Source organism: Cyprinodon tularosa, unplaced genomic scaffold, assembly GCF_016077235.1.
Source record: "Cyprinodon tularosa strain WSP-4 unplaced genomic scaffold, ASM1607723v1 ctg1, whole genome shotgun sequence".
Lineage (NCBI taxonomy): Eukaryota > Metazoa > Chordata > Actinopteri > Cyprinodontiformes > Cyprinodontidae > Cyprinodon > Cyprinodon tularosa.
Genome location: NW_024037781.1, coordinates 1,364,284 through 1,382,758, shown reverse-complemented (window position 1 = coordinate 1,382,758; position 18,475 = coordinate 1,364,284). Strand labels below are relative to the sequence as shown.

At 36.4% G+C, this 18,475-nt stretch overlaps 1 protein-coding gene across 2 annotated transcripts in view; it reads left to right on the top strand.

The window, feature by feature from the left end:
• The first annotated feature begins 11,230 nt into the window (after positions 1–11,230).
• pard3ba (par-3 family cell polarity regulator beta a) overlaps positions 11,231–18,475 on the top strand; it is a 176,778-nt gene continuing 169,533 nt past the window's right edge. For both annotated transcript variants that reach the window (XM_038280701.1, XM_038280628.1), the window contains exon 1: positions 11,231–11,701. In XM_038280701.1, coding sequence (XP_038136629.1) covers positions 11,585–11,701 — 117 coding nt within the window. In that variant the 5' untranslated portion in view covers positions 11,231–11,584. The remainder of the gene's footprint in view (positions 11,702–18,475) is intronic.

Genomic DNA, 18,475 nt, shown 5'->3' with positions numbered 1-18,475 from the left:
ACTGTCCAAGTAGATTTGCCCTGAAAGCAGAGTGCAAGAAAAAAAATAAAGCATTTTCTTAGATATGTTGCATGTAAGAAAGTTAGGAATAAGAAAACATAACAAAAAGAAAAAAGGAAAACCGAATGAGACCGTGCAATATATGGACTTAAAACACAATAATAATGCAAAATAATGCAAATACCTGATAGTACCTAAAAAAAAAAAAAGTCTTCTAAAATCCACTGGATTGCCAGAGATGGGAAGTAACGAAGTACAAATACTTCATTACTGTACTCAAGTAGATTTTTCTGATATTTTTACTTTACTTTACTACTTATTTTTATGGCGACTTTTTGCTTCTACTCCTTACATTTTTACACAAATATCTGTACTTTCTACTCCTTACATTTTAAAAAATTGGCTCGTTACTTTAGTTTTGAATCATTTCAATGGAGTTACCGTTATTATTTTTCACGTCATCAATACCAAATTCAATCTAATTGGATGGGAATCTACGTTGCATTTGACGCACCACTACAAGATGAATCAACAGATTCGGCGATATTCATTAGTGGCAAATCATTGCAGCTTGGTGGCGGTGGCGTTAGCATAGTAGCATGGACGACGAGATGATTGAAAATGAACACAACGGAGATCTAGTCCTATTGGCAGACATCCATTTAAAATGTAGGCAACGGCATGAAAAAAGTGGTTTCTACTTTTACTTTTATACTTTAAGTAAATTTACAAGCCTGTGCTTTGTTACTTTTACTTGAGTAAAGAAGTTTAATCAGTACTTCCACTTTTACCAGAGTATTTTTTAACACAAGTATCTGTACTTTTACTCAAGTATGGAAAGTGAGTACTTTGTCCATCTCTGTGGATTGCTAATAGGCCGTTGGTAGTACACGGTGCTGTGAAGTCACCAGTCATCATATTGGTACTCCATAATTAGACCGGTCAGAATGTAAATAATACATGTGCTACAGCAACGAACAACGATGACTGATTTTCAGTCGGGTTTAATACTTCTGCATAAATACATATACAATGATAAAGTCATCACCTTGACACACATTTTCTATTTCATAGCATCTGTAGATTACTGTAATTTATGGTAAAAAAACAGTCACATCACATTGCATGTTAAGTATGAAGTCCATGAAGTCTATAAATAATGTAATATAACATATTATAAAAATCCATCACAACAAAATTAGTGTGTTAATGGAGTATAATAATACATGTGTTAAAAGTACTAAAATGACGATGTATGTGTAATATACATGTATTTATTATATCGTTGTGGTACATGGTTCATTACCGCTATTTTTACGACGCAACTCTGTGAAAGTGGGGAGTACCAAGATGGTGGCAGGTGACTACAGTTTTTTTTATTTCCCAGTCTGTTATCAATCAAGTGAATAAATAGAGATCAGTGCTAAAACATGGTAACATGATGGTAGTATGGTCAAATATGCTGTTCTTTGACAGGAGTTTAAAAGCAAACAAATCAAGAGGGGATGAGGAAACTTCTATGTAATAAGAATTTCTAAGGTTTTAAATGTACCTTTGGTGTTTAGTTAGAATCTGGATGAACATTGTTAAGAAGGGAAAGTGGAGATTATTTCCCCCTTGTGGTTATTGAAGGCTGTGTAACAAGCTAAGGATATCTTGTAAAAACTGGTGGAGTTGTTTTTTTTTTTTTTTATCAGAATATACAGCACTACTTCAGAATAGAGTAGGAAAACATGAGATTAAATATAAAGACATAAGGTTCCACCAGCTAAAACAGAAATTTTAAGTTATTATTAAGCTGAACATGACTAAATATGGAATCCAGAGGAGAAAATAAGGAATTATGCACTGCAAAAAATGTAAATGTAAATAGATATTTTTTTCTTTGAATAAGTGCATTTTTTCTTGAATTGAGGAGGTAAGTGCAACAGTTCGCAAATGGAGCAAGACAATTTACATTTAAAATAAGAAAAAAATTGCATTGTCTTGTCTCAATTGCATATTATCTAATTATCCTATCTTAAGTGTAAAAAAAAATATTCACACTTCTTTAACAGGACTTTTTGCCACCATATGACTGATGCTTAAACCTTTCCAGCTCTGCTTTAACTTTGCAGTGCGAGTCACGATGCATATTTTATACAAATCTATCACCCTGAACAGCTTCAACAGCAATGGTCACCTAGCAGTGAACCAGGATATTGTTAGAACCAGAATTCAGGGTGAAAGAACAGATGTCTTTTCAAATAAAACTCTTTAATATTCTTTATTACTCTTTATTAATTCTTTATTTATTGCTGCTGGATGAGATGGGACTGGCATGTGAGTCAGTAAGTTGTGGTTGTTAAGTTCTGTTTGTGCCCAGAGGAAGGAGTGGAAACCAGTCGGATGATTTCTTCACAGCATGCGGCGGGAGCCACATAGAGAGTTCCAGGAGTGAGGCAGAGCAGACTGACGAGAGGAAGCCAGAAGACGTGGAAGAGCAGAAGAATCTGGAGTGAGAATCCAGAGCAGGTGTCAATTCAGAAGCAGATTTCCAGACCAGAAGATCAGAGAGACGACGAGCTACCGAAGGGGAATCAAAACCTGGGTCAGGGGACAGATCCAAGGTCGTTAACAGGCAGAATCCAAACAGCAGTCCAAAAACAGGAACAGGTAGAAACAAACCAGAACAGGGGTAAGCCAAACTCAGAAATCCAGATACAGAAACATGTGTTAGGATACACAGAGCCTATCATTAACACATGCCAGGATCAGGTAATCAAAAAATAATAGGGTACACTAGAGTATAATCTGGCACTGATGGCTGGAAACAGGCAGCTTAAATACTAGCTGGAACAGGTGGATCAGATGAGAGCAAATTGAAACTGGGCGGAGCTAAGCAGGTGGAAGAACTGAACTTATAATCCAGTCATCAGTGCCAAGATCATGACAGATATTGATCACAAGGTCAATCACAATATTCAATTCTTGCTTCTTGAAATAAAATTTAAACTGTAATTTGGTATCACTTTGAGATACACTGAAAATGGAATTCAGAGAAAGTACTCTGCACTCTGCACTACTCTGTAAATAAACCATGTTTATGTTCAAACACTTAATTTTGAAATATACTGCAGTAACCTTTTAATATATCTAACTCATTGACTGTGCCATCTGAGCAAGACAAACGATATAATTTGTTTTATCTTTCAGTGGAAGTATTTTTCTTCAGTGTCAGTCAAAATATGTCCGACAGATGCTTCAGGGGAGGAAGATCATGATGAATCAGATGCCATTGATTCTTATAGCAACCGTTGGCTGTTGCGGTAGATAACAAAAGGTTTTTCTATTCAAAAGTTGGATTTTTTTTTTTTTTTTTAAAGTGAGACAGTTTTACTTGCCATCGTTATCAGGGATGTGCAACATTAAGTGTGGCCCTTTATGCAAATTAGTAATATACTGAGTGTAATTTTAATTCCAAAAATTTGAAAGAATAACAATACCTCAGTTTTTAACTCTGCACCCAGATCTTTGAATAGCTCTGAAAAGGAAGTGCCTCACAAAAACATATTGGTACAAAGAAAAAGTTCCTACTTTTCTTTGAATAGCTAAGAATTCCCAGCTTTTTTAGATCCTAGATGAAAGCTCTTGGCAATAGGTCGTATGCCGCTTTTAGTACAAAAGAAATGCAATTTCGTGGCATGAATATTATACCTGCTGTCTAAAATGAAATCCTCATGCTGAATGAAGCTCATGTTTAGGACTGTGAGCGCTTTTCATCCCTGCCCTTCCTGCAAACCACACACATTGAAGGGGAGACTGAGTTTCTACAAGTAATCCCTGATACCGATTCAGACTCCATAATTGTAAAGCATCGCAGCAGGAAGTGAAGCAAGTCTCAGCTATCGACCGGCTTCAGTCTCATACCGAGCTAAAACACAAGGGTGGTGGCACTGCTGCTGAGAACATGTCAATTTTGCTCTTTAGAAAAGGAGCACTGCTTGGAGGCTGAAAGCAAATCAACATGGCTATCGACCCAGACAATCCAGCTCTGCAAATTGCACTCAAAGCGATGAACAAAACAACAAAAACCATCACTGGGCTTTTATTGACGAGCAACACTTTGGCTACTGCGCCTCACTTCCAAATGAGGGTGCGATTCAAAAGACTCAAAGGCAGGGAAAAAAAGAAGAAGCTCAATAAACCATTCTAATAGTATCCGCTTGTAACAGAGTTGGAGCTGAAATATGTCTAAAATTAGGCCCTTCCAGTGCAAAGTCTTAACGCTGAATTTGCTCAACACTTGTAAAGGCCGAGGCATGCTGAGAGCTCACCACTCAGGGGGAACGCGGCATCATTGAGTCAACAAACCAGAGCGATGAAGGTATGTAGACAATGCTGCAAGAAGGGAATGCTGCAGAACCAGTTTTAAGCTCAAGTCTGATGAACTATGGTGTTGCATAAAGAAAACAAAAAATCTGTGTTTTTTTGTACAACTCTGCATGCCTGTAGCAGTGTCCAGTCTATTTTGAGGCATAAGATATGGTGCTCATACATATGGGATTCATTAAAATCGCTTAAAATATCAATTTATATTATATTGAATAAAAATTTTCCAACCTGAGGAATTTATAAAACTTATAAACAGAGTGGAAAACATCCCACTTAATGATTTTGTTTAACAACCTATAACCATTTGACCAATTTGCTATTAAAAAGTCTTGGTATTTTGAAGTTCTTTAATTGCTTTGGATTTTAAAGATTTCTCAGAGGGGTTTGAGAGAGAAACAGGCCCGTAGCATGACAGTTACTCCACCGTAGATGGGCATCAGGCGCTTTATTGTAAAAATCATATTTTCTATCACAGAAAAGATTTCAGCCAGTAAATTTTTCACATTCACTTTTAAAAATGCATGTATTTAACTAATATTAACCTAAAATAGATTTACAGTTCATTCATTTTATTAACATTTAAAGAACATTTGTTTCTGTTTCAATTTACTAATAAGTAAAAAATAACTCCAAAAAGTAATTTGTTTTCTAATTTGCTTCAGACATGAATCACTGTAATAATTTCATAATTTTTCCAAAGTACAGCGTGAAATATGTTGTTTTTAGGTTGTTTACAAACTGAAAAAAATATATAACAAATTATAGTATTTTCATAACACACATTGTAAGAAGAAGAAGCCCACAGCATCACAGGTGCACTATACTGATCAGCAGCAAAAGGTGCTTTTCCACCAATTGATTCTTAGTTTTAAAACAAGCCACAGCCACCTGTGGCGTCTGTTGCTTAAAATCTCAATTTTTAGTCTTGATGCGGGGAAATAAGGGGCTCTCTCGCTTTTATGGACTTATCTAATGCATTTTTCATTGTTTTGCAGACAATGTTCAGATTTATCTGCATGCAACCACCAATGACAGCCAATACACTTTAAATGGATCAGAAGGGTTAAAAGAGATGTTTAAAATATAAATAAAGAGACAACCAAGATAATATAATTCTTTTTATATAGGGTTAGACTTTGGTCTCAAGAAATTCTAAAAACGTTTCTGCCCGCCTACTGACCAATACAACGAGGAGTGAATCAATCACCCATGTGTTGAGCACCCTTCACTGGCTTCCCATCCAGTTTGGATGAAATTTAAGGTTTTATAGGTTTTAAGTGGTTAAACCTATTTAAGTTAGTTGTAGGTTGGTAGTTAGTTTTACATTTTCTATCTGAGGGACTTTACTCAAGTTTGTTTTCTATTTACTTATCACATTTTGAATTGAAATTAAATGTCTTGTTTCCTCTGACCTGTGACACACAGTACTAGTTAAAGCACCATTGGAGTTCAAGAAACACAGCATGTAATTCAATCCAGTTCAAGGCAAGTCCTGTGAAAAATGCTTTAAATCGGAGGTCTTCAACAGGGGGTCTGCAACCCCTAGGGGGTCCACAGAGGTACTGCATGGGGGTCAAGAAAATTTTGGTTTATTAGACTTTTTGTAATATTCCCCCCTGCAATTTTTTCCACTAATTGAAATGTCTTTAAATACACATTAACATGAATTCAACACACTGTAGTAAACAGATAAATGGAGGCACAAGATGTCTTTCAGTCATCAATGCTCACATTCAGCCACACACAGGAGCTCTTTATAGCTGGGCACCGTTTCATTTACAACACCTGTCCATCAACCAGGAATAAGAATCAGAAATGCTTAATCCATATGTAATAGAGTGACTATACGTCCAGTTTTATATAACACAATTTCATGCAAAATATATATATATATATGATTAGGGGGTCCCCGCTCCATCTCGCCATCAGTTTGGGGGTCCTTGGCCTGAAAAATGTTATAGACCCCTGCTTTAAATGGCTTATACTTACTTATACTTACTTGTAGCCACAGCTACTACGGAGCTCACTGAACGAAAAGAGTCTGCCGTAAACTGGTGCCACTGGGCCCTCTGACCACCATCAGTAGGCAATACAGGTGAAGTGTCTTACCCAAGGACACAACAACACTGAAAGCCGGAGCTGAGGCTTGAACCGACAACCCTCCGAATGCAGGACAAACTCCAGCACCTGACGCCATGTTGCCCCCTTCCTCCCCAAACAATGCCTTATTAATCCCAAAGGAAAATTACATTTTTTTAATGTATGTTCTGTGTTTGTAATGGTAAGATTTTAGCACAATAACTGACAACAGCATTGTAGTTAATTTTAGCTGGTAAGTTATTAACAATGTCGGAGTGGCGGCCCAGTGGTTAGGGCATAGACCTTGGAATCCTGAGGTTCGGAGTGTGAGCCCCATTCCGACAGACTGCTACTCTGTGTTGCTGATAAAGGCCCTTAACTCCACACTGTTCACCAGGCGCTGCACAATGGCAGCCCACTGCTCCCCAAGGGGAGAGGTTAAATCCAGGGAGCTTATTTTGTTGCTCTGTACTTGTGTCAGTGTTATATGTTTACATCACTTTTTTTTTCACCACAGTGTTTTTTTTTCTTCACAATGTTTGTAGGCAGTGCTGCTTACCTTTATCAAGGCTGTACTTTAAAAAAATGAAAAAGTCTAGAACTGTACTAAACAGAAGTTCTTTTTGTATACTCTTGTGTGTACAAAACGACAAAATAAAATCTGTCTAAGTCTCTCAGTCTAATTACAAAAAAAAACAATACAGATGTTATATAAGATGCTAAATTTAGCATCTTATATAACCATATGTGAATTTTAGCTCATTTTAATCAGTACGTTTTTAAGTTAAGATGACAATGTTAGTATTAAACAAGTTAATTATGAATAAAAAACAAACATGTATCAGGTAAGCCTGATAAAAATTAAATGGTATCTCATTTATTAATGTTACTGTACATGAAGCCCAATGAAATAGTTCCTGTACATTGTCTCATTTTTTTCTTTTAATATTTTCTACATTTAAATGAATGGGATCAATGTTATTTCAGACTATATGCAAAGTAGTTTTTTTAGTTTCTAAGTTGTTAAACATAGTCTGGGAATCAGGTTCATCCTCACTTTACCTCTCAATAACACTTTAAAGTGGATCCAATCAAGCCTAGATGTGAGTGCAACACAAAAAGGCATAAAATAATCAAGCTTGGTGTATTTTTAGCTTCAAGCAATAAAAAAGTAACAAAGCATTAACATTTAAAGAGGTTTTCATTTTTAATGTTTGTTTGCTACAGGGATTTGTTTGACTTCCTCTATCAATAAAACATCTTGAATACAATATGTTTCTGGTAGAAGTAAAAAAAATTGAGAAAAAGCAAACTCATCCAGAGCCAGTTTGAGCGTAATTTCAATGTACTTTTGGACAATAAAGGATTATTCTATTCTACTATTGTAAAACTTGAGATTTGAACCAAGATTAGTTATTTTGAGAAAACCTTTCTGTGTGTTGCAGCCTTGATTTTCATTATTATATCAATAAAATGATTGTAAGTTCAGTCTCTTAGATAAAACTCACCAGTTTTTGTTTTTGCATCTCCTTATGTCTTCAACAACATAGTGAGGATGTCATCATAGTCAGCAGTGAAACAAGTCTGGATCCATATGCTGGCAACAGTACAGTTGCACTAAATGATGAATCAGGAACTGTCAGGGACCCTTAAGAGGGCAGAAAACATTCCTAAACTCAGCTCTAATATAGTCCTAGGATTATAGACAAGTATGCAGATTTTTTTCTTCTTTTTTTTAAAAAGATTGACTAATTACATATCACCTTTTTATATCACTTGTTCCATTTTCTTCATTTTTTCATCATATTCACCTCATTTACTTTGCATAAAAAGGGGAGTGCCAGTACAGGTCTCTTCAGGGCCAAGTGCTGCAAATTTGGGTGATGTTGGAAAAACATAAAAACAAAGGAAAAAGCGCTTTTTCCCATTATCAATCCATTTGCAACGGTGGCTTTCTCTGTTGTGATGGGGAGGAAATCCCAGAGAGCACAACCAAACAATGCCAGGGACTGAGGCGCAGGATCCTGTCAGAGGGTGCTAATATCCATAAAAGCAATTTCACAACACCACCTAACAACCCGAAATGACGGAGAGGACGGTGAGGTAATTAGAATCTGTGATGAGTGTGGAGAGAGTGGCAAGAGGATTAGAGTTGGTTTGCGTATGGGCTTTTTTTTTTTTTTTTAAAGCTTGTAAAAAGCCTGTACATCCAAAAACAATTTACAATACACCCACAGCCTCCACCAGATAAATAGGTTTCCACATTTGTTTTTCTTTTTAGATAATATTGCATACAGCTGGAGTTTATTTCCTAGATTAATGGTATCACATTAAAATGGGGTCAACACTGTTTTGTTTTTTTGCAAACAAGCCATTTCTTAATATTAATATATAATGTGTATTTCTGTGTCAAGTTAGTGCTTGTTATGTGACCAAATCTGAAATTGTTTAAAGGTACCCACAAGGCACTGGGGCAGTCCTGAGCATGTTAGTTGTTTAAATTGAAAGGATTTAAAAGAGGTTAATAAGATGATCCACTAAAAAAAACATAAAAAAACAAAAATTCATCATTATAAAGTTCCTTATTTCTCAATATTCAATTTTCTATTGTCCTGAAACTAAATAAAGATTTCTTCTATGAATTTATATCATAATCCTTTATGAGTTTGTTTTTATTTACATTCACATGATTCATGTTTACATAAAACTAACATTACACATTTTGAAATATATTCTATTAATATTTACATCACAATGTTAAGAAGCCATGTACAGATATTTACAGTGTTCATTAATAAGACTGTGTTTTGTCGTATTAAAAATAAACTTGTAAAAGTAATATTTAAGTAGATACTTTTCATTTGTCTGATGTTTTCACAGTAGCTTTAAGCATAAAATCACAGATCCTTCCTCCCAGCAGCTGGAAGACTTTATAACCACCACTGTTCCCAACAACCTCAATCAGTTGTTACTTTCATGCTGATTTTGCAGTTTCTATCTTAGTCAGTTAAATAACATGCTGCTGTTATTTTGCACATCTCTGATGTTGCTGCTATTTCAAATATCCATTACTGTAAAATTGTTCATAGCTGTATATTGATTATTTACTCCCAACATGCAAGGACACTGCCAGGCCCCATGAAAGACATTGATTTCAGATGTATAGAAGCTTTAGAACTGCTAATAAGATGCACTAAAAGAGTATTGTTTACATTTTAAATGTCATTTTTCTGTTAAAAATTTCTACAACGGAAAATTATCAGAATACCAAAATAGTTAAATAGACCTTAACTTTAAACTGCATGAACTGGTGGATAAAAAAAACTTGGATTGTCAATTTATTCATGCTTTGTTTCACTGTTTACCGCTAAAAAATGAGGGAGAACACAAACATTATTTATTTAACTGCTGGATTGGAACATATCTTTTCTTCTTTTGGGCCCCACCTTAATCAAGGGCCCTTAGAATCTTCCTAACTGTTCCCCCCAATATGGTGCCCCTGTCCAGCTGCACAGTATTTATATTATTAAAACACTTTACAGTGCAGTAGTTTATCTATTTTTTAACTCTTCACTATTATAATATTCTTATACACTTTTCTAATGTCCACATTTGTGTGACCAGTTTTTTCTACAGTCTTTTTGCTGCTGTAAAACCAGAATTTCCCCATTGTGGGACAATAAATGTATTTTCTATTCTATTCTATTCTATTCTATTCTATTCTATTCTATTCTATTCTATTCTATTCTATTAATTAACACTAATAAATGATATTTCTACGGAAGAGGATTAGGGCACCTAAAAAAAAAGTAAACAGATTTTTAAATATTATTTCAGTTTAATCTGGGAAAAAAGTCAGAATTCTGACTTTAATCTCATAATTCTGACTTTTTTCTCAGAATTCTGACTTAAATCTCAGAATTTTGGATCTTAATGTAGATGGGTAACATGAAGGAAGACATGTGAGAGCACTCAACTTCACTGACAAAGATGTGAGTTGTTTGAGAGGGCCAGTAACAAATTGGTGGAAAAATGAAGGAATTAGGCGACTTTTTTATGTACCCGAGGGGTCCCTGGTGATGCTTTTTCATTAATGGAAGAGCAGAAGGTGATTAAAACAAGAGAGGTAGTCTCTAAAACAGACATGGCTATGGCTTTGATGCTAACATGTTTGTTAGCTGTCAGAATTCAGTCAGAATTCTGAGATTAAAGTCAGAAAATTGAGATTAAAGTAAGAATTCTCAGAAAAAAGTTAGAATTCTGAGATTAGAGTCAGAATTCTGAGATTAGAGGCAGAATTCTGAGATTAGAGGCAGAATTCTGAGAAAAAAGTCAGAATTCTAAGATTGGGGTAAGAGAAAAAGTGAGAATTCTGAGATTAAAGTAAGAACTCTGAGAAAAAAGTCAGGATTCTGAGATTGGAGTCAAAATTCTGAGATTAAAGTAAGAATTCTGAGAAAAAAGTCAGAAGTCTGAGATTAGAGTGAGAATTCTGAGAGTAGAGTCAGAATTCTGAGATTAAAGTGAGAATTCTGACTTGAATCTCAGAATTCTGACTTTTCCCCCATATTAAACTGAAATAAAATTTAAAAATCAGTTAACTTTTTTATTTTGTCAATGGCTCTAATCCTCTTCCGTATATTTCTCTTAGGTTGCAGAAATAACAACATTTTTCCAATAATCCTCTGATATATTGCATGGATCTGTGGTAATTAAGGGTCGTGTCAGGGCGCGTAAGCTCTCCTTTCCTGTCCAGTGCTACCGTGATTTCTTCCGGGTTTTTTCCAGTCTCACTTTGTTTTGTTTGGGTGGATCAGCAGTCGGCTCAGCATGACAAAAACTCCCCCTTTGCAGCCATAAAGGCCGCTTTCTTTAAACTCAGTTATAAAAAAAAAATGTTTTCTGGGATTTTGTTGAGCAGAATAAGTAGGTAACGTCAGGAAACTTCCGTTCATCGTGATTTCACTCCGACCTGAGACACCTGTTGCTCCGGTTTCGACGGACAGGTGCCTTCCTTTGACACGGGGAGCAGCGGCAGCTCCTGTCAAACTTGGATTTAATTTATTCTCTTATCCTGTTGTTTTGGTTTTTTGCCTTTCTTTCGGAATAAAGTTGTTAAATCGAAGCTGGCATGAAAGTTACAGTAACTTTCGGTGACACCGCTGTGGTGGTTCCCTGTAAAGCTGGATTGACCGTCCGGGAGTTAACCGAACAAGCCACCAGGAGATACCGCAGAGTTATAGAGAAGGTAGGCTCTTTTCCTCTTGAAATACAAACTTAAACACTTATTTAATGTCTTTTTTATATATAAATAGATAATTATAGTCGTGTTTTAGCTTAATTAACACTATTTCATTCCTGCCGTGCCTTTCATTTTGTAACAAACGCCTCTCATACCTAACCTAGGTGGGTGGGTCACGTGACACACCAACTGCTGCGGTTATGATCCATAACTGCTAAGCTAATATCAGCTAGCATTAGCTGCTACCCTTGATTAGGTTTCTGAGTTACTTTAAAAAATAAGGAAAATAAAGTCAATTTATGTAGTCTATTTAGTAACATTCCAATTATAGTTCACTGTTTTCTAAAAGTAAAATTCAAACCAGTAAAAATAATATTAATTAATTATTTTAGTGGGAATTTTAAAAAGATTGTATTACCATTTTTTTTTTTTACTTTATTTATATAACAAACCAATAGTGTACAAACTCGTCGAGGTACAAACATTACAACATAGGTAGAAAAAAAATAGAACATGGGGCTAAAAACAAGAACCGATACATAAACTATAAGGCCAATGAATAAATATAGAGCAATATTTAAACAAAAGAAACAAGGAGTAGAACCTCTCCATTTACAGCAATGTATATGATATTTGACAAGCAAGAAAACATTATTAACCATATCTGAAATTGTACTATCAAGGTCATCAACATAATACAACAGGTGGGTGATTGTTATTACTTTGATGTCCTCAATTTGAAGGGAAAATAAGTTTTTGATGTCTCTCCATAGTTTAAAACAAAAGGGACAGGAAAATAAAAAAGATGATTAAGGGATTGATCCGGACATTCACAAAAGGCACAGCATATTAAATCAAATTTAAAGCTTTTGTGCAAAAATTCTTCCACTGGGTAAATATTTTGCGAGATTTTAAAGTGAGTCTGTTTAACCTTTGGTGAAACCGGCCATTTAACAAACTTAGAGAATTCCTTCTCAAATAAGAGCAAATCAGGTTTTGTCAAAAAACTATTATAGTAATCCATAAATGATTTAGACTTGAAGGCAGACACAAGCTGTATCAGAATTTAAATACTTAAAATTTGGTAATATGTACTGCTAAATGTGGGTCCACCTTTAAGCTGGTACTCTATTAAAGCACTATTTAATTTAAAAAAATTTTTCAGTTTATTTTGATTTTAGTTTTATAAGCATACTTTCTTATTTGTGCTGCAAAGTTTTTCCAAATCTCAAAATTTTAATTTTCTATAATGGTTCAGGTGTTTCTCACACAGGGGCGGAGCTAGATTGAGGGGCCGGGGCTGGTCATGGCCACCCTTTGCCAATCACCCCTCTAACACAGACAGTGGCAGCACTAATACTCTGAAGGGGAATGTTTAAACTTATTAAACATTTAAATTTTTCATATATAAACAACTACTTGACAACAGAAACACTGTGCTTAATTATGCACATCAATATACTAACATTAAAGATGATAGATACAGAATTCTTGCTCTTTTCTGAACCTAATTTTGAGTAATTTGGGGTAAAGATAAACTTATGTGCCTCTGCAAGTCATCTTCAGTGAAATAATAGATAAATAACTACTTTAATAATAACTTAAAAATTCATTAAATGTGGATATTAGTAGATTTAGATATTCTTTTTTTTTTGCAGAATGATTATTCATAAAAGTAGGTAATGACAATGTAAAATATGTTTGCCCCAGAACTCAAAACTGAAAGAATTTTGTCCAATATACTTTTATTTACACAGCATAAATGTTTAAATGTATGCATCTATTTGTTAGCAAAGGCTGCAGAAAAGTATAGTTTGTCTTTATTTAGGAAATATGGATGTTGTAGTTGTTTCTGTTGGAACAGTATAAATTGACCCTGAGGTTCTGGTGCCTTTTTGCCACCCCTCAATGTACATTGGTTATTGACTGGCCACCCCTATTAGGATTTTCTGGCTACGCCTCTGTTCTCACATACAACTGTCAGGTAGAAGTGACAGGTATTTAGGAAGATAAAATACCAAAGTGAGTCCAGATCTAGATCTATCACATTTCTGTCACTGTTTTCCCGCTTATATAGAAAATGCATTTTTGGATTTACTCCCATATGCTTCAAAAAGTATAAACTGTTTGCCCTTAGATTGTATTTCTCTCAGTTACTACATGAAAGCATTTTAAAATTAGTTGTTTTTCTTAAGTTGTGGCTTTTATGATGGAGCGAAGTGTTAAAGTATGAATAGTTAAAGGCATACATCATTACAAGTCTCTGAGTCGGTGCTGAAATTTGAGGTTTGTGCTCAAGTTTCTGTGTATCTTTGTGCGGCTTTAGTATGCAGAGGGTTTCTAGTTAGTTTCCAGACAAATAATCAGTTACATTAAACCTCTTTTCTCTTTGTTCCACTCCAAGGTGAGTCATAATGCTCTCCACCCACTCTCCACCATTTGTTTAACTGCTGCACAGCCTTTTTTCTTCTCCCTTTGATTGGGATTAGGAGTGTTATGGGGCATGTGGTTTATCTGTCCTTTTTTTCCTCCTTGTTGTGAAATTTAATTAAGATTTTTTTTTTAAGCATGAGGTTCCTGCAGAGTTTAGATTTATTACAGGAAACTTTCCAAGTCTAGAGAAGCCTGTATAAAGAAAGTGATCACTAATATATGAATATTTTCAGACTTTATCCCCTCCTTGTTTCTTGCTTCCTTTGCTTCAATTCTTCCTTTCTTTCCCCCCTCTTCTCCTGGTAACCTTCCTTCTTTCCTTCCTTCTACTTTGCCATTTTTTTGTTTCTTTAAAGCCTATCCTCTGTAGAAACATTTTCCACAAATTTAAAGTAAAATTGTGAGGGAATTAGAAGTGCCATGGTGTTATTACTAACCTGTATAATATGTTTATATTCACACAAAGACAGACAACCCCTTCTTCAGTTTCCTTGATGTTGTGATCTCTCCTACATTAATCATTCTGCCAGTCTGACCATTTGTCTTTTATTAATCAGGAGCTTGTGTGCATGCTGTCTTTGCGTGATAGCATGCTAGTATGTGTCTCTATGTGGATGTGGGGTGTTCTGGCTGCAGACTCTGCTGTCTACTTGTACAAAAGCCCCCCCGCTCTAGGCCCTGATATCTCAGCAGGCAGGTGGAAGTTTACTGTTTGATGTCTTCAATGTGGCCACCTCTGGAGAGGTGCACGGTGGACAGGAGGCTTTGTCCTGTGAGTGATTGGGGATTAGGATTGGTGACAGGCCCCACGTTCTTATCGGTTGGCTGGTGCCCGCTCAGTGTGCCCACACTGCCTCCCTCGGGGGAGGTTCTGGTTCTGAGAAGGGTTTGGATTGAAAGAGCGATTGAATGGCTTGACGGATGCGTAGATGGCCACACCAACACCTGGATCACCACAGAGCTCATCCCTCTTAGTGATTTTCTCCCCTGAGCTGTTGAGTGTTTGCTTCACTGACAGCAGCAGCCAAGCCCTCTTTGCAAAGAGGGTCCCTGTTGACTCTGAGTGCGACACGCTGCCGTGCACACACTGCGCACGGCCAAATGCGACCGTGTGATTAGAATCTGCCCGGGCCTTGATTGCTTTTTCCACCAAGCATGTTAATTAGCTGCCGAAGCAAGACACTGACTCAGCAGATCCATGTGTCCAGCTCTGCTCTCAAAGCCAGGGCCAAATAGATGGGACTAGATTAGCTGCTAGCAGAACCCATTTAGCACCGACATTAACTTCAGATTTCTCCACTTGCTGACAGCAGAAAAGGAGAGGGAAAAAAACCTGCGTATAATCACTGGTGTGCATTCTGCAGAGTCCCACTGAGCATTCCCACAGTGTCATGTAGACCGTCCTAATTAGCGGTTTATTTAAACGTGTTCTCAGCTACATCTCATGTTTCTGTTCAGCTGCAATTTCGAGAAGGAAAAAAATAACAGAATTGAAAAATATAGCTTATTATAGAGTCTGATGTGAAGAAATACTTTTGCACACTATCAGAATCGTGATAGCTCTCTAACGTTATTGCTTTGCTGTATTAGATGGAAAGATTCAGTCCTAAGATGCTAAGATTTACAGTGTGAATCACTGTAAAATTCAGCAGTAAAAAGCTCGGTTAGTTTCCTGGCATGTTATTAAGACCCAGGATTGTCCATCTCCTAATTTTCAGCGAATTCTTGGTGGCTTTATTTCATTCACTGACATTGATCCACTTCTGTTTCAGATTCTTTTTCACATGGCTTCATATTTCCATCTAGTTCCTTCTGATTCAGGGTATAATTCATGTTTTATTATTTGATGGTGACATAAACGGGTTCTGCTTTAGCAAAGCACCCCCAAGCATGCTATTTTCACCTCTATGCCTCGCAGTTGGCACCAAGTGATGTTCCCAGAATGCTGTTCTGTTGGTGCCAAACGTGTCCACTGTCTAGATAATTCAGCTAAAAAGCTGTCTATCTAAATAACATTATTCCATTAGTCCTGGTTTTGCGCAGAGAGCAAAGGCAAATATTTTTATAGCATATCTGGGGTAGATGACATTGTTAGGGTTTATGGAGACTCTTTCACATCTTGCATTCTGATTAACTTGCTTCGGCGGTCAGATCTGGGCCTGTTGACAGTAATCTGTTTGATTATAAATGAAACCTCTATATTTTTTTTTTCTCTGAGGGCCTTTTTTGAGCTCTCCAGGGTTCACCAGTCAGGAACCACCAAACTAAATGTGTGAAGTTTTAAATGGGATATGCCTTTCTAATATTTTAATCTCTTTGCCATTTTAAGAATAGAAAAAGTGTTGGGATGTTCTAATTTCTCTGTCGTTTTTCGTCTCTTGCCTCAGTGACTTTAGGGTACTATACTGTATTAAACTTTTTGCCTAAAAGGTCAGTAGAATCCAAAGAGTTGTGACCCTCTAACACACGACTCGCAGGTTACGTCCTGTCGAACAAGCTGAAAGCCTTTTTCCCTCCTCTAATCTGAACGAGATCAGTTGTCGAAGGTTGTGGGGTTTGTTAGTCAACACTCAGCTATGTGGAATGCATTTTTGTTGTTTAATGTAATCGTTCCGGTCTGCTGTTTGTTCTCTGCATGCTTGTATCGGCTTTCAGATGTGTTCACGCAGATAGTTTTTTTTTTTTTTTTGTGGAGATGGCACTATTCTTCTGTCTGCTGATAATGGTTTATACTTCCTGATACCCATGAGCAATGCAGTGGGTTTTCACCTCCAGGTTAATTAACATACAGTTTTAAAATACCAAAGAAAATATCATATAATCTACAGGAGTAGCTGGGGTAACTGGAGGTCATAATAATCTTAATCTAAGTTGGGCTTATCACACCGTCACAAACTGCAATCTTTTCATTAGCTCAGTTTTTTCCTCTCTCTTTGAACACACAACCATCAAATTGTCCAACTTGAGATCCAGTCCTCTTCGCCATATTCGTTACAGGAATTATTTATTTTTTTTATCACAGCTAAACCCACACCGCAGTCTTACAGCTTCATAATGACACATTCTTCTGAGGATCAAAGTGTGAAATAGCACCGCCGCTTCACAGAATTTAGCTCCACTAATCGCTCCAGCGCTTCACCGTTCTCTCGGGGAATGACGCGTTTTCACTCGCCAGAATGAGCGGTGGGTGGGAGAGTGGGAGAGGAAGGAGAGCTATTTCTTTTAAATGATTGGGGCGACTTAAGAGTGTAATTTGCAGGGAGTTTACTCTTCTAACCGTCACGGTAATTCTCCTCTGTGCTCGACTGAATCTTAGCTCCTTTTGTTGTTTGTTTTATAAGGATAGTAAAGGATTTACAAGGGATTCACTCTGAGGAACTTCAGAGGAACTTTTTTTTTTTTTTTTTCCACCATGCAGCTTATTTAGCCTGGAAAGTGTCATGTATCCACTGGTAGATGGAGAAACGAGTCTTTATCAGGGGTTTGCTTAAACTCTCCTGCAGAGGTGATCCTCATTAACTCCTGGGCATTAATCTTCTGCTTTAATCCTGTGATCTGGTGAAGTCCCTCTTCTCGAAAATCACACTCATTCCTAGACTTTAGCTGTTTGATATGTTGCCATCCCGAAACACAATTAAAACTCTTCCTGCCTTACTCTTTGGCTGAAAACTTCATAAACATATCTGCTTAATGCTGTTAAGGTTAAATTTGAGCTGTTCATTAAGAATGATTAAGAAAATGAAAGTTTGGCAAGTTCTTTTGTTTTGCCGTAGGCTGGAAAGGTTTGTATGTGTTTGCTTTTATGTTTAATTTTAATAACAACCCCAATAAAATCAATATTTTTGAATGTAATACTTGTTTTTAAAAATTATGAGATTGTTTTTGTTGTCATTCTGCTTAAAAAAAAAAAGCAGAAATGCATAGAAAATACCAGATTTAATGTTTCTACACGCCAATGATTATGTGTAAACCCGAGCTGCACATGTTGCCTTATGCTTACGTACTGCTACAACACACTAACTGTTGTTAGGAGTGGAGGAATGTAGTCAGACTGTCACTGGACCTGTTTTTCTGGCGGGGCAGAAATACTACATGTTGAGTCCTTTTCGAACAAGGCGTGCTACTTTATCTACAACCCCTTTTGTTATTGCTCGACGCAGTTAAAGGGAAGTAAACATATAATGTTTTTAATATCCAGAGAGTGGTAATAAATGAGCTGTTTGAAACTAATAAGCTGAGCTAAAACTTGTGTTTTATTTTAGTTTTGCTACAATACTGCTGGGTATTAATCTACCAGCTGAAGATGGCCACTTTGGTTGATCTGAGCGTGGTTTTTCCTCTCCTAGC